The 16,954-nt window shown below is 39.3% G+C and overlaps 2 protein-coding genes across 8 annotated transcripts in view; one reads left to right on the top strand and one right to left on the bottom strand.

Annotated features, from left to right (window-relative positions):
• The window catches only part of THOC1 (THO complex subunit 1), a 33,412-nt gene extending 30,706 nt beyond the window's left edge, over positions 1 to 2,706 (top strand). The window contains exons 20-21 of one of the 2 annotated variants that reach the window (XM_084849742.1): positions 335 to 413; positions 2,304 to 2,706. In XM_084849742.1, coding sequence (XP_084705868.1) covers positions 335 to 413; positions 2,304 to 2,599 — 375 coding nt within the window. In that variant the 3' untranslated portion in view covers positions 2,600 to 2,706. The remainder of the gene's footprint in view (positions 1 to 334; positions 414 to 2,303) is intronic. The other variant, XM_084849743.1, reaches the window with a different exon arrangement.
• Positions 1 to 16,954, bottom strand: part of USP14 (ubiquitin specific peptidase 14) — a 53,690-nt gene that overhangs the window by 22,696 nt on the left and 14,040 nt on the right. For 3 of the 6 annotated variants that reach the window (XM_084849748.1, XM_084849747.1, XM_084849744.1), the window contains 8 exons: positions 16,199 to 16,290; positions 15,527 to 15,641; positions 13,867 to 13,932; positions 9,392 to 9,484; positions 8,508 to 8,636; positions 6,751 to 6,811; positions 5,716 to 5,823; positions 2,883 to 5,572 (listed from right to left, as the gene is read on the bottom strand). In XM_084849748.1, coding sequence (XP_084705874.1) covers positions 5,421 to 5,572; positions 5,716 to 5,823; positions 6,751 to 6,811; positions 8,508 to 8,636; positions 9,392 to 9,484; positions 13,867 to 13,932; positions 15,527 to 15,641; positions 16,199 to 16,290 — 816 coding nt within the window. In that variant the 3' untranslated portion in view covers positions 2,883 to 5,420. Of the gene's footprint in view, positions 1 to 69; positions 184 to 367; positions 825 to 2,882; positions 5,573 to 5,715; positions 5,824 to 6,750; positions 6,812 to 8,507; positions 8,637 to 9,391; positions 9,485 to 13,866; positions 13,933 to 15,526; positions 15,642 to 16,198; positions 16,291 to 16,954 lie in introns of those variants that run through there. The other 3 variants (XR_014790138.1, XM_084849745.1, XM_084849746.1) reach the window with 3 other exon arrangements.

The following is a 16,954-nucleotide window of genomic DNA, read 5'->3' as shown; positions in this document are numbered from 1 at the left end:
TGTTGAGAATTGGTTTGGGAAAGGGGGGAAATGATGCATTCTCTGTCATCCTAGCAGCATTGCGTGATAACTCATAGAAAAGTTAGTTTGCAGTACCTGAACTTCAAAATTGCAGTGGACAGTTGAAATCTTAGGCCTTTTTTCAGCACTTGCCAACGTTTATGATGATTTTAGAATAGGCCTCTGTATAAAAACAAGGTATGAGAGGGTTTTATAAAAAAATTCTAAATGTCTTTTTAAACGTTGTGTTCTACTACATGTGCTTCAGGGACCACCACATAGCAATTTCTTTTTAAGCAAATCCATCCAATGATATTCAGTTCTCTCATTATAGCCTCCTTCTGAAGAAATTAAAACAGGCGAGGATGAAGATGAGGAAGATAATGATGCTTTATTAAAGGAAAACAATGAAAGTAAGACTGTGTGTTCTTGGGCTTCTCCCCATTTCCCTTGACACATGTTGTAAAAGGAGTATGTGAGCAGATGCATGTTCTTGCCAAGTTCATCCTATTTACTGCTTCTGAGCTGCACCGGTAATTGGTGATATCAGAATGAAGAACCACACAATGTACATTTCCTTGAAAGCACAAAACAATAGGCCTCATAATCCTGCTGTGCTGAAACTTACGATCCTCATATTTTACAGGAAATCTGCTATCTTGATGACATTTCATCCAGCATCACTGTTGGATAGTATTTGATACATGAGTAAACCTTGGAAGTACTGTTTCTTCTGACTGCTTTTCTGCTTCTATCACAGCTCCTTTTGGCAAATGTGTATTCTTCTAAAACAGCATCACCTTTTCAGTAGTTGCACTCATCATCTATATATAATGAAAATAATGGTGTATATTCCCACCTTAAGCAGTCAGTTTGAGAGTTTTAGTCCATCTTCATCTAAAGCAACAGTTTTCACAAGATAATTCACTCTTCCAGTTCCATCTCCTTACCAATTTGTGAATCAGTGTGTCCCTAGCCTTGGCATATCCTTGACCTTTCCTCTCTGTACCTTCAGTCTGCTTATTCCTGCTGCTGAAATTCATTTGCATGATTCCTCATCCTTCCCCATTACTCATGTGATTGCTTCATATTCAAGTGCATGTACATTTCATGCAGTTCAATTCTGTTTATTTCATGATTGCCTCCACTTACGTCCTCCGCCTCCAAGACACTGTTGAAAAGTTAGCCTTATTTTACAGTCCCTTTTAATTGAATCCTGCTTATGCATATCTGCTCTGTTGCACTTTCTCACTTTAGGACTTTTTGTTCTCTTTATTACTAATTTTACTATCCATTGTCTAGCTAGTTTATTCCAGCTCAAATGTACCTCAGTCCCACTTGTTTTTAAACAATTCAGAATGGCTACAGTCTGACAGTGATTTTGAATGTACTGTCTCTTACCAATAACAAATACATTGTGAACTTTCCCCTCTCACTATTCAGTTTGTTTGTTTGATATAATAGCTTTATAGTTCTTTCTCAGAAGTATTATAAATGAATATGATAGCTAAGCACTAGAGATAGTTGGAAATATAGTAGACGGTTTTCTTTCATTGCTATTAGTGGTCACTTTTGATCTTGGAAAATGAATGCAGATTGGCTAGCTTCTTTTACTTAACATTGAAATTGTCCAGCATGCCATCTGAAATTCATGAACATGAAGCTACTTAAAAGCAATTTTTGAGAAGTTGCCCACGATTAAATAGTTATTTCAGGCAGTATTAAATTAGCCTGTAGTAGCTCTTCACATTAGCTTTTTGTTTTCCTTTTAGAATGTCTGAAAATATCCAGTGTTTTGTGAGAGTACCATATGGTGGTACTCTCAACCATTCCTTTTCATCAACCATTCCTTTTCAGGTGGTTTGAAACCTAATGACAAAAAGGTTGATTGCAATCAGCTGCATTATTGTGCACCCCAACATTAACATGTTCTACTTGGAACATGTATTCGTTCATCCTGGGATTTTATTGGCTTAGTGGTGCAGAATAATAGCAAAGTAATGCTGTGAGAAAGCTCATGATACTGTTAATAACTTCTGTTAAGGTGAGGAAAGGTGACATCCGAAATACATGAAATTCAAATGGTGGATTAAATTTGCAACTTCTTCTACAGCATGTTTATGGATGTTCTAGACATGATTTGAAGATAATTACAAGGATTGAGCATGAATGCAAAAGAGCAATTTTAAAATAAAATCTGGGTAATTCTAGCAAAGTGTGGTGATCAGTGTTCAGAAACCACTTCGGTTACTGTCCATTTCTAAAAAGCCTATTACCTAAATATTATTTTGTTTTTGTTTTAGGTCCAGATGTTCAACGGGACAAACTTGTAACAGGGGAACAAATAGAGTTATTTGCTAACAAGCTTGGGGAATACTGGAAAGTTCTGGCACCATACTTGGAAATGAAAGACTCTGATATAAGGCAGATTGAATCAGATAGTGAAGATGTGAAGATGAGAGCTAAGCAGCTGCTTGTTACTTGGCAAGATCAAGAAGGGATCCATGCGACTATGGAAAATTTGATTACTGCACTGAACAAAGCTGGATTAAATGACCTTGCTGAAAGCCTAACGAATGACAGTGAAAACAACAGTTAATTTGGGAATAATTTTAAAAATTAGAATACTGGCTGTTGTTAAGTAACAGAATCTAACATTTGATAGGGCAATTTAATTTGGTAAATAAAAGTCTTTTAATAACATAATTGTCTGGAAATTCCAGGAAGGAAAGAATTAGTACTACTGATCAAAAATAGCAAAAATGGGACTCTGACTTCATTCTGAAATTATGAAAAGGCAGGAGAATAATGTGTGTAGGTGCGTTGGATGGGAGTCTTTCTTGTGTAATTCACAAAGTTTAAGAGCTCAATCTATGGAGGTGTTGGAGATCCCGTCCCCCTCCCCCTTTTTTTTTTTAGTGAATCTTCCTTGAGGTACATGTGAGTGTAAATGTAAGTGTGAAAAGGTATATGCTAGTAGTCCCTTTCCTTAAAATTTGACTGATTCAGTTTAAGTAAGGAAAATAGTGATGTACTATAACAAATGGTAACAGTTTCTGAATTGATAACCAATCTATTCTTATGGGAAACCAGTGAAGATTGTACTTCTGTTGTGGATGTGTTCACAGGTCAGTCATGACAGTGGCATCCAGGTGGTTTCAGCTTGTACACTTTTGTCACCTTACCCCAGCAGTTCTGGATGGAATTAAAAGTATTCCATCCTAGTAGGTTATTTGCTGGAAGGGAGTGCAAGGACCCCCCCCCCTTTTCTTTTTTACTGAACCTGATCAATGATCAGCCTAGTCAACCATTAGTGGGCCTCTAGTATTCCTCAAGGATCATGAGCTTTGTCACCCATGATACCTGACACTGGTTGAAACAGGAACCTTATTAATGCAAAGCATGCATTCTGCCCTTGAATTATATTTCCTACTTGGCAAACAACTTCTTGATTCTTTTAATTGCGTGTCCACCATTGTAATAGAAATTCCTCCTGAAGATGTGTTGGATAGCAAATTTACAAGGTGGTGTTCACTCTATTTCTCCTACCTTGGTCTGAACTTTTGTACTGCAGTGTAATAATGGTTGCATTCATGCTGCACTATGGTGCAGTAGTGTAGTGAACAGAACTATTTGAAATATCGGTTTACGTCCCTATCCAGGAGGCTGTACTTGTTGCTTTAAAAGTTGTAGCGCAGCAGCTAGCTAAACATCTGCCATCTGTGATACATAAAATTACCCTACGGCATCCAGGTAAGCTCCTATGCACCCACTGGAGGCATAAAGTTTTGTCATTCTGCCTTTGAAACGTAAAAGCATTAAGAGAAAGATTGGGAGCTCAATGTGAGCTGTCAAGCAGGTGTCTCTATTTAATCTACGGTGTATTTGGGCCTTCTCTGGTTTCTGTTCCAGCTTTAAGATACATTTTTGGGGCTAGAACAGAGACTTATTCTCCATTCACCACAGGGAGTGAGGTCAACATGAGCTTCCTCATTGTTACTAGGCATACCCAAGAAAAGTGCAGCAGGAAGAAGGCTGAGAGACACTCCCTCTTACGTAATGTTGCAAATCATTAGCAAGTCAAGAACTGCTTCAGGAGACCACTGGCCTGCCTACTGTGCTGCAGACCAGCAATGGGCTTCTTAAGAAGTTCATCACTTGCTGCTCTGGAGTTCTTAGAGTAATTAAACAGACCTATTACGCTTTCTTACATTTTTAAGATTACACTATTTAGGAAGAGCAGTTGGGCCTTTTACTGGCAGATTCAGTAGAAGGAATTGTTTCTAGGACATGACAGAGGAGAGCTGAAGTGGGCAGATGGCTATACCTGTAAAGGTGGTATGGATTTTGTAATACAAACAGTATGGGAACATGGTGAGAATGGAACTTTAAGACAGTGCATATACTCTTAAAATCTTCCACACCGAGCAACCCACTAGAGTAAGCCTTAAGAGTAATTAAATCCAATGTAAAGATAAATCTGCTCTGTTTATTTGCCATAAGAAAAGGCAGGCTCTTAATAATTGTTTCTAATATAAAGTCTCTTCCCCAAGCTCACTAAAGGCTTCCTCTACTTTAGGTCATTTAAAGTAGATAGTCACCTCCCACTACACAGTCTGCACTCTTCTGTTCCTTGTCCAGTCAGGTCAAACGTTAAAACCCTAGCAATCCACTGAGAGTTCTTCCACTACAACAGCTTGTGGGTTTTATAACCCACAAGCTGATTCACAATTTACTTTTTGGGGAGAATTATGATAGTGTGGATAAAAAGTTATTTATCCAGCCATAAGAGGCGTACACTTAACCTCTAGATAGAAGACAAACACCAGCCATAATTATATAAGAAGCACCATCATTACTGATCACCATTTATTTAAAGTCATGAAATGCCAGCAACAGAACAGACTGAGTTGGCACATCAGGCTGGACAAATATGTGATTGTAGCCATATTTCCATAGGCCATGGGCAGCAGCACTGAGTTACATGTTGAGGCAACGACTGATTTTTCACCTTTCTGACGAAGTTGTCAGGCACAATAAAAAGAATGGACAGCTACTGAACTGGTAGAAACCATGCAAGAATTAACAACAAATGATGCATGAGTAGGTGTGGAATAAATATCTTGCTGTTAGCATTAGAGGGAAGGGCAAAGGGCTCACCTAATTCACCAGTGGTTAGATTGGTTTAAAAATTGACTTTTGTAACACAGCACTAAAATTAATTTCAAATATATTAACCTACCACAAGTGAGTGGCTGCATTGTCTAGTGGTGGCTTTAGTGCACAGATCAGTTTTAACACATTTTACTTCTTTGCTGCTCCAAATGACAGATTGTATGAACCAATTTTACAGCCTCTATGAAGGACTGGAGTTAAGAAATTTATTTCACACCTAAGCAGAATACAGGTAGAAATGAAGTCTATTGTTGAGCTTCAGCTTCCATTACTTCAATTCTCCGTGGCCCATAAAGTAGAACATAAGCTATATGCCAGTCTCCACCACCAGATAGCCTCAAAATATCTTCAGGTGTAACAATGCTGACTTTGTCATCATCAAATTTAATCCATTCATCTGTGAAGAAAAATACACTAGTAAATTGTATGTATATGACAAACAGTACAGAGTTCGGTTTTCCAGTTTATCATTCAAGAAAGGAAGGTAGCCAAGCCTCTTTTATACAATTATTTTGCTATCTTATAAAGTTGCCCCAGTACCTTGTTTTCTTTTAACCCAAGAAACATAGTGTCCAGAAGAACTAGATCTTCCTTGATGTGTTAGTACTGCCTGCAGGTCATAATAACCACAGTTATTGGAGCCAATATCTGGGAGAGAGAAATAACGTTGTAATGTAACATTACATTAAATGCTTTGCACATAGTTATTCATGTCTTTTTGTAATTGTCACAGCAAGCTTTAGGATTAGAGCTCTAGGCAGATGAAACAATGCCATTTAACACAAAATATTTTTAACAAAGCAAATTCAATTTGGACCAACTGTCAAGTCATATGTTTTATCAGTCTGCTTAATTTTCACAATGTATCTTTCCATGCAGGCATACAAGATAGGTGGGGACAGCAAAGTGAATATGTGAAAGGAAAGATGCTCCACAAAGTTAAGCAGAGTGCCCGGGGTTAAGAAAACATGTAGATACACAGAACAAATAATACAACTGTATGTGACAGGCTTGGCAAGAAGTTAGCATTGCTACCTGCATTATTTTTGCCCAGACTCATCACCTACAGCAGACCATGCAAAATATGCTGAGAAAAACCATGCAAGTGCAAATCAAACCAAATCTTAAAATTCAGAAGCTACTTAAACAAAATAAAATCAATGTAGAGTACAATAAAATCCTAACAGTAAATAAACACAATTTATCCAAAATGCATAACAGAAAGGATATATGATTTATAGTCTCTTAAATAGGAGTTTTAAGTACCCATCTAATCTCTTCCCTGCTCCATTTCTGTAGCATTTGTGAGCATTAGGTTTTTTGTACTATTTATTAAAATAAAGTGCCATTCAAATATTAAGGTATATAATTTATCAGATGCTTACACCCTTCACTCTGGTGTTCAAACATATCCTCAGACATTCAAACAAGGTACTAATGGGAATTCCAAAGTGTTCTAGCTGTTTTCAATTCCTAGTTAATAGTGACTACTACTATATTGTGGTAATTAAGTTAGGGTGAACAATCAGTACAGTTTTAAATATAGACATAAAATGTCTTTTAGTATCCACTTACCATCAGAAAAGGAAAACGGCTCATATTTAGCTTCCTTCTGTGCACCATCACCTTTACTAGACTTAAAAATAAAGCATATGTTTTTGAGTTACTTAATATAAGGTGAGATAACTACACTGAATAAATAAAATCACTAAGAACCTTTAGCAACAAGAAACAATTTTGAAATAAAAAGTTAAGCCTTGGGCTCAAGCTACTTGTGATGGTGGATCCCCTGCTTATTTAATCCCAGGTCTGCCCCCAATCACACATAAATCGGGTACTGTGCAATTTCAAGAGCAAAAGGGACACTCTAGCATGGGGTAATTGAACTCTCTTTTTACTGGTGGAGAGCTGAACTCTTCTGTGGCAGGAACAAAGGTACCTCGCAGGAGGGGCTGCAAGGAGGCCTAGACATTCAGATGCCCTAACCTGCATTCACCTCCCCGCCACCAGCTCTTTATACATGGCTGGAGTAAACTTAGGTTTAAACCTAACAGGTCTTCCACTATTTTGTATAGTTCAAAACTTAAGTCTAATTGCAGTTAAGTCTATAATCTACTTTTCCGATCATTTCTTATTGCAGCCCATTCAGACCCTCTCCTCATTCTTATTTAATAATGACTGCAGCATTTCTGAGTTTACTTTGGTTCTCTTATTGTAAGACATGGTTTAGATGTAACATTCTTGTTTCAATAAATCATGGTTTATCAGACAGAGAATGAAGGTAGTGCCTGCAAGCTTCCTTCTCCTGTGCACTGATGCAATACTTCACGGTCATTAACTTGCAGTTTTCTATAATGTCATACTATGAACCAGGATTGCAAAACATGGTTTGATCCTGGTTGGCGAGCCAGAATTATAGTCACAGTTTAAGCCACAGTTTATTGTTTCTGGCATAACAGGAAACTGTTTTAACAAACCATGGAAGTATGGCATTAAGGCTTGCAAGAGAAATGGGAATGGAACATTCAGGCACAACACTTGTCTGTGGCCCAATAAAATACAGTTTATTAGACCAAGATTGTTCTCTCTGAACCATAACAAAGCCTAATTTTTTTTCAACTTTAACTTCTGAAAACCTTGCACTTACATATCATGCATTTTTGGCTTTACATTTGTAATTGGATTTCAAAAGGGGATTCAAAAGCTCTGTTCAAAAGCTGAGGTTTCCATATTAAAGTTTGCAGAGATTAAAACATGTAACTTAAACCAGCATGTTAAATGAAATGCGGTTTTCAGACCTAAATTGCTTAAAACATAATGCTCCATATCCAGAGTTCAGCATGTCCTGATACGCTCACAAAGGCCATAATCCAGAGGGCCCAATTTTGACTTTCCCCCTGCTCCCTAATATGCTGTATCACAAGCCATTTCTGAATCTCCAAAACGAAACAGCCAGATTCAGAAGCAACACTAAGCATGACGAGCTAGTCACTCTGCTCTCAACAGGTAGGATTCCTCATTCATTTCAACTTAGCTGTGCCCTCCAATGATGCTAATGGGAAGACCTTGTGAGCATGGGTGGGGGAGAACTCTGCATGTGTGTGTGTAAATAAAATAATATCTGTATGGCTGCAAGGATTTACTAAAACTAAGAATTTAAAATAATAGCAATTCCTCACCCCAGATCAATCTAACATTTTATCTATTAAAAAACAACATGATAATCAGGAACCTAGATGATGTTTCATTAATAAGGGTTAAAGCTCTGATTTAAGGTCTACATGTAAAGAAAATTTAGTACAATGTTAAATCAAACGTAATAGGTCACCTACATTCGTTGGCTGCTGATTTACTTTTTTGTCTTCTAGGTCCTTGAATTTTGATCGATATGAAACCATCTTTTCTTGAAGCTCTGGTGTACATAGTTCATATACATCCAACATAAGAGGAAATTTAACATCCTAGGGGCAATTAAGAGAATGGCCTAACATTCATGTAAGTCATCATACGAAGCTAATCAATTACCACAGGCACTATTTCCTATGACTAAATGCAGTTGATTTAACATACTTAAGCAACTCTTTTCACCCTAGACTCAGGATTTTTTAAAGAGTCTTAGGAACATAGAAACTACTTTATATTGAGCCAGACCACTGGTCCATCTATCTCAGTATTGTCTACACTGACTGACAGTGGCTTTCAGACAGGGTTTCAGACTGAAGTCTTTCCCAGACCTACCGGGAGATGCCTGGGATTGAACCTGGAACTCTTTGAAGGCAAAGCATGTGCTCTAGCACTAAACTATGGCCCTTGCTATGGTCATAATACTATCTAAAATATCCAACTTATCTGCCTGGAACATCTGCGTAACATCCTATGCACTTAGTTTGGCACATTTTCTACCACAGGTAGGCAACTTGGTGCCTGCCAGATGTTTTGGACTACACACCCATCAGCTCGGGCCATTGGCCATGCTGGATAGTGCTGATGGGTGTTGTAGTCCAAAACATCTGGAGGTGCCAGATTGCCAATGCCTTAGCTGAATGACATAGCCCGTGCTGGTCCAGTTTTCACCCTCATCTGTAGTGCAGAAGCTTGGTGATCAGCCCATTTTTAAACTAAAGTACACAACAGAGAAAGCGCCACCTGTTGCATTTAGGAACCAGTTGACCACCAGATAGACCAGACACCAAAAGTTAATGTTAAATATACTTACCTTGAGAACTTTGGCATTCACAGATTCTTTCTCTTTGTAAAAGAATCGAACCATCTGAATAGTCAGATAAGCAGGCAAGCGACTTATCTTGGACTAGAACAAGAAAAGCATTGACTGGAATCACTAAAAATGGAAAGCAGTCGCTACTTAATCTGCAACCATAAGCACATGAAATAAGGTTCATTGAAAAAAGGATCAGCAACACCAAATTCCATATAACTGGATTATGTGCAAAGATCCCACACAAAATGTAAGGGTGTATGCCCACAATGCTTTTTTCACAGGCTTTCACACAGAATTGTGGTTCACACTGTTCTTCCTTCCCCAAATGGACATACACACTGTGCAGGTGTTGCAAGTTATTTACAGTCATGTGAAAAAGAAAGTACGCTCTCTCTGAGTTCTATGGTTTTACGTATCAGGACATAATAAAAATCATGTGGCCCTCAGCAGGTCTTAAAATTAGGTAAATACAACCTCAGATGAACAACAACATATGACATATTACACCACGTCATTATTTTATAGAAATAAAGCCAAAATGGAGAAGCCATGTGTGAAAAACTAAGTACACCCTTACTGCTTCCATAGGTATGAAGAGGCTAAGTAGCACCCAGGTGCCGCTAATCAAATGTTGTTCAGTCATTAAGTTGTGTCCAACTCTTTGTGACCCCATGGACCGTAGCACGCCAGGCCTTCCTGTCCTCCGCTCTCTCCCGGAGTGTGCTCAAGTCCATATTCATTACATCGGTGATGCTATCCAGCCATCTCAGCCTCTGCCGTCCCCTTCTCCTTTTGCCTTCAGTCTTTCCCAGCATCAGGGTCTTTTCCAGGGGGGTTTCTCTTTGCATTAGGTGGCCAAAATATTTGAGCTTCAGCTTCAGTATCTGTCCTTCCAATGAGCACTCAGGGTTGATTTCCTTTAGGATGGACTGATTTGACCTCCCTGCAGTCCAGGAGGATTGGAGTAAGAGTCTTCTCCAGCACCACAGTTCGAAGGCATCAATTCTTCAGCGCTCAGCCTTCCTTATAGTCCAGCTCTCACAGCCATATGTTACTACTGGGAAAACTATAACTTTGATTATACGAACCTTAGTCGGCAAGGTGATGTCTCTGCTTCTTACTCTGCTGTCTAGGTTTGCCATAGCTTTCCTCCCAAGGAGCAAGCGTCTCTTAATTTCATGGCCACAGTCACCATCTGCAGTGATCTTGCAACCCAAGAAAATAAAATCTGTCACTGCTTCCATTTCTTCCCCTTCTATATGCCAGGAAGTGATGGGGCGAAATGCCACGATCTTAGTTTTTTTAATGTTGAGTTTCAAACTAGCTTTTGCACTCTCCACTTTGACCTTCAACAAGAGGCTCTTTAGATCCTCTTTGCTTTCTGGCATTAGGGTGGTATCGTCTGCGTATCTCAGGTTGTTGATAATTCTCCCAGCAATCTTAATTCCGACCTGTAATTCATCCAACCTGGCGTTTCTCATGATGTACTCTGCATATAAATTAAATAAGCAGGGCGACAATATGCAGACTTGTCGTACTCCTTTCCCAATTTTGAACCAATTGGTTGTTCCAAAGCCTCATCAGACAGCCACTTTGCTTTGTTGCATTTCTTTTTCTTTGGGATGGATTGAGTTGCTGCCTCCTGAACAATGTTACGGACCTCTGTCCATAGTTCCTCAGGCACTCTGTCTATCAGGTCTAATCCCTTAAATCTATTCCTCACCTCCACTGTACATTTATAAGGGATATGATTGAGGTCATACCTGAATGGTTAGTGGTTTTCCCTACATTCTTTCATTTAAGCCAAAATTTTGCAATAAGAAGCTCATGATTTGAGCCACAGTCAGCTCCAGGTCTTGTTTTTACTGACTGTATAGAGCTTTTCCATCTTTGGCTGCAAAGTCCATAATCAGATTTCGATATTGACCATCTGGTGATGTCCATGTGTAGAGTTGCCTCTTGGGCTGTTGGAAAAGAGTGTTTGCTATGATCAGCGTGTTCTCTTGGCAAAACTCTATTAGCCTTTGTCCTGCTTCATTTTGTACACCAAGGCCATGCTTGCCTGTTATCCCAGTGATTTCTTGACTTCCTACTTTAGCATTCCAATCCTCTATGATGAAGAGGACATCTTTTTTTGGTGTTAGTTCTAGAAGGTGTTGTAGGTCTTCATAGAACCGATCAACCTCAGCTTCTTCGGCCTCAGTGGTTGGGGCATAGACTTGAATTACTGTGATGTTGAATGGTTTGCCTTGGATTCGTACTGAGATCATTCTATCGTTTTTGAGATTGTACCCCAGTACTGCTTTTCCCACCCTTTTATTGACTATGAATGCTACTCCATTTCTTCTAAGGGATTCTTGCCCACAGTAGTAGATATGATGGTCACCTGAATTAAATTCGCCCATGCTTGTCCATTTTAGTTCACTGATTCCCAAGATGTCTATGTTCAAGCTTGCCATCTCATGTTTGACCACCTCCAGCTTACATTCCAGGTTCCTAAACAATATTGTTCTTTACAGCATCGGATTTTCTTTTCAGCACCAGACACATGTGTCCTTTTGGCTTTGGCCCAGCCGCTTCACTCTTTCTGGTGCTACTTGGAAATACCCTCTGCTCTTCCCCAGTAGTATATTGGACACCTTCCGACCTGAGGGGCTCATCTTCCAGCATCATATCTTTTAGCCTTGTGATATGTTCCATGGGGTTTTCTTGGCAAGAATACTGGAGTGGGTTGCCATTTCCTTCTCCAGTGGACCACATTTTGTTAGAACTCTCCGCCATGACCTGTCCGTCTTGGGTGGCCCTGCACAGTATAGCTTATGGCTTCACTGAGTTATACAAGCCCCTTCACCACAACAAGGCAGTGATCCATGAAGGGGCGCTAATCAAATGCCCTTGATTAATTGATCATCAGCAAGTGTGACCACCTCTGTTAAAACTGAAGTTTCAGGAGTTTGCTGGTCTCAAGCATTCAGGTGTGTGTTAACACAATGCCAAAGGGTAAAGACATCAGCAATGATCTTAGAGAAGCAAATGTTGCTGCCCATCAATCTGGGAAGGGTTATAAGGCCATTTCCAAATAATTTAAAGTCCATCATTCTACAGTGAGGAAGATTATTCACAAGTGGAAAACATTCAAGACACTTGCCAATCTTCCCAGGAGTGGATGTCCCAGCAAATTCACCCCAAGGGCAGACCATGCAATGCTCAGAGAAATTGCAAAACATCCAAGTGTTACATCTCAGACTCTACAGGCCTCAGCATGTTAAAAGTTCATGACAGTACAATTAGAAAAAGAGTGAACAAGTATGGTTTGTTTGGAAGGGTTGCCAGGAGAAAGCCTCTTCTCTCTAAAAAGAACATGGCAGCATGGCTTAGGTTTGCAAAGTTGCATCTGAACAAATCACAAGACTCCTGGCACAATGTCCTTTGGACAGATGAGACCAAAGTGGAGATGTTTGGCCATAATGCACAGTGCCACGTTTGGCGAAAACCAAACACAGCGTATCAGCACAAACATCTCATACCAACTGTCAAGCACGGTGGTGGAGGGGTGATGATTTGGGCTTGTTTTGCAGCCACAGGACCTGGGCACGTTGCAGTCATTGAGTCAACCATGACCTCCTCTGTATACCAAAGTATTCTAGAGTTAAATGTGAGGCCATCTGTCCAACAGCTGAAGCTTGGCCAAAATTGGGTCATGCAACAGGACAATGATCCCAAGCACACCAGCAAATCTATAACAGAATGGCTGAAAAAGAAAAGAATCAAGCTGTTGCAATGGCCCAGTCAAAGTCCAGACCTCAACCCGATTGAAATGCTGTGGCGGGACCTTAAGAGAGCTGTGCATAAACAAATGCCCGTAAACCTCAACGAACTGAAGCAATGTTGTAAAGAAGAGTGGGTCAAAATTCCTCCACAAGGATGTGAGAGACTGATAAAGTCATACAGAAAACGATTACTTCAAGTTATTGCTGCTAAAGGTGGTTCTACAAGCTATTGAATGATAAGGTGTACTTAGTTTTTCACAAATGGCTTCTCCATTTTGGCTTTATTTCTGTAAAATAAATAATGACACGGTGTAATATGCCATGTGTTGCTGTTCATCTGAGGTTGTATTTACCTAATTTTAAGACCTGCTAAGGACCAGATGATTTTTATTATGTCCTGATACGTAAAACCATAGAACTCAAAGAGGGCGTACTTTCTTTTTCACATGACTGTACATATACTACTTTGTTTGTATACGTAGTTACTGCTGTCTGGACCCTGGTTTAAGATTGGGGTGCTATGTTGTAATCTTTAGAATAGTAATACTGTCTTTTCTATGTATTTATAAGGCATAACAACAAAATCCAATCTGTTGTTACTGGAGGGACTTCAAAACTTTGCGGAGTGCACTCCACACATCTAAAAAGTCAATGTAAGCATAGTTCTGTTGTTGCAAAGATATCTTAAGAAGTGCTACTCACAGATTTTATGTAAAGGGCATTTCTTTGCAACGTTGGAGACAGTTTGGTAATTTCTTCTTGAAGACGCTGAAAGAGAAACATAATGCTATACTACATCATGCACAATCCTTGTGAGGTCATTGTTTTGGTTTCTAAGATTTCCATTTCCCTCCTTTTATGTCAGTTTCTGCCACATAACACTAGCATACACCAGTGGGACTTAAACAATGGTATCTGCTGCACTTTCAGGTGGTTACCAAGACAGGGATTAAAAATAAAGGAAGAAGCTGAAGACTGGGAGTTTCTTTGAGATTTCCACCACTTGCTGAAGAGGCAATCCACTTAGTTTACATTTTAAAATGTAAACTGAAAAACAGGCACTGCCTTCAGCAGTGTAAGCAGCTGCTGTAGAAATGTTGAAAATTCATTCACCTGCCCGTCCCCCAGCTGTGTTCCCAGTTCTTTCCTATGCACATATATAGGTTGGCTATATTGAAGGAGAGGACAAACGAAGCAGTTATTTTAATTTAGAAGCATTTGAGGCATCCCCTCCAAATGGTAGCTTTTATGCATACATATTCTTATTCAAGTCATATTATAAATGACATTGGGCAATCTGCTTATTCCTGCAAATTGTCAACAGCATACTGAAAATATTTTGGTGGGGATGAGGGAACAAATGAGAGAGCTGCTTAAACACATGCAAGGAACTCAGGTTTTCCCAGTGGACATTTTGATTATTTTTCCCCCCCAAACAGAGCTGACCCTGCCATATCACGAACTGCTATTGAAATTCCATTCCTCCATTTCAAAATCCATTTGTCGTGTAGCTTGTGGGACTTCCATTAAACGAGGAGTCTACAGCCCTCTCCCCACCCCCTTGGGACCACAGGTCTAGTTCTGTGGTTCTCCAGATCAACATTACAGCAAACGATCTATAGTATGACTGTTAAAATCAGTAGTTGTCCTCTCCTTGTGTAAAGAAGGCAGTGGCTTTTACGACTTTTGAAGTAGTATTGTTTCTTCCAAGGCAATCGCTTAAGGCTAGATCACATATTCATGTCTACACATTAATTAGTCTAGTGCATGTTTAACACAGTAACTCTGTTGAACACAGATACTGCAATGAAATTTGGTACACATATTCAGGGAATGTTTCTACATTCCAGGTCTGAGCACCAACTCAATCACCACAGGTATTTTCAAAAAGGGAGGGCAGAGAAAAATGTAACACACTATAAAATGCAATGTGCTATCTTCCTGGAAGATGGAGGCATAAGAATGAAAGTTGGAGTGCACATTTAGGATATTCAGTATATAGTCTACATTTCAAGTTCAAACCTCCACCTTAACACCTCCACCTGTTTTGAAGAAGACCAGGATGAGGAAAATCTTCATGAGCACCACGTTTCAGTAGTACAGAAGAAAAAAACACTACTAAAGATATGAAATGAGGTGGGGAAAAAAATGCAAAATACGATTTGTAATGCAATATATATCTTTAAGATCAAGACCTCAGAAAATTCTATATTTCATGTTCAAACCTGATCACAACCTACACATCAGTTCTCTCCACCACCACCTTTTTCAGCGTATTTCCAAGCCATCCAGGAGTAAGCAAAGTCTCTCAAACACTGTACTACAGAAAAAAATTGTTACTAAAGATGTTACATTTGCTCACCAGTTTAAGTCCTGTGAAAAGATATTTAACTTCTTGATTGATAAAGCAACTAAGTTGGAGTAGATTCTCTCTTCCTTTTGTGACCTCCTCCTCTTCTGCTTCTGTGCATTTCATGCTTCACATAATATTAAGGATAAAAAATGCAAGCACTTCAATTAGTGCTCTATTTAGAAATTGCTGAGCTTAACATAATATTAAATGAGTGCCAGTCAATACTTACTCTTCCTTTCAGAAGGTTTAACTTTGCTATGAAACAGTGGTGCCTATTATCAAAAGCTGCTTTGATGGCAGTGACTAGCTCTTTTGCTAACTATCAGTAAAGGATCCTTTTGCACATCATGACATGAACTTTATTTTTTTTAATCAACTTTGGCTAGCTTTTAACAGAAGCAGCTGGCTGCATTTCAAGTAATTGTTACATTACATTCTCAAAGAAAGCCCTTGTTTATGCAGTTCCCAGAATTTATTCTCTTTATGAGATTTTCTTAACTGCCCCCTGTCCTCTTGCTCATTTCTATATTACACAGAAATGTTGCTAATTTCTATAGTGCCCATCACAGAATAAATGTTAGCGAGCATTTCCACTTGTGACAGTAAAATTTATAAATCCCAGCCCTGTCCATGCTAGTGTCACCATCCCAGATATATCTTTCCAGGAAATGTTTAGGATACGTAGTTTCAAACTCAATACTGAAAAACTGATCAATTAAGCTCTTCTTTTTAGGAGGTGCTGTTGCTGCTGCTCCTGAAGCTCCAGAGTCAGTCTGTAAGAACAAAAAAGAAGTACCTTCTTATTTTGGACTTCTTTAAGCCAGAACGTAACTTGCAACATTATCATTCTGCTTATTAGAACTGGGTACAGACATCAGTCTGGGGCACTCTGAATAAGGTCTGGCAAGCTAAGGCCTTTTCCCCACCTACTATGTGAAACAGCCTACAACAGCAAGGGACAAGAGAAGGAAGAGGGAGGAGTGCACAAACAGGATCAGGTTATGTGGATGTGCCTGACAGCTCTCCACATTTGGAAGCCACCAACTACCAGCTCTTACCATACTCCATTATCCCAATCCGGAGCTCTTTGTGAACAGACAAAGTCTGATGCACCCCCATTCTCTTCAATGTCAAAGAGAACTCTCCATGTGCAGCCCCGCTGTGTTTGCAAAGCTGTCTCCTAACACTGCATAAATGTTACAGCACCTCTCTCCAAAAAGGTGGTATTTTTCATTCCATCAACTTTTATAGATAAGAGGTATATTCAAGAGCTCAAGTTTCATATTTCTATTGTGGCTACTCATACAGGTTTCAATACACAATGCTAACTGGTAATGATTGCACTGCTATAGGAATCAGCTTCTCTTATATTGTAAAGAATACATTTGGCAAGCCTCTAGAAATGAAACAACGTAGTGGCATATAAAAAAAATCCTA

This window comes from Heloderma suspectum, chromosome 4, assembly GCF_057233095.1.
Source record: "Heloderma suspectum isolate Gila_16-S chromosome 4, 16-S_ref, whole genome shotgun sequence".
NCBI lineage: Eukaryota > Metazoa > Chordata > Lepidosauria > Squamata > Helodermatidae > Heloderma > Heloderma suspectum.
This window is presented reverse-complemented; position numbering and strand designations above follow the sequence as displayed.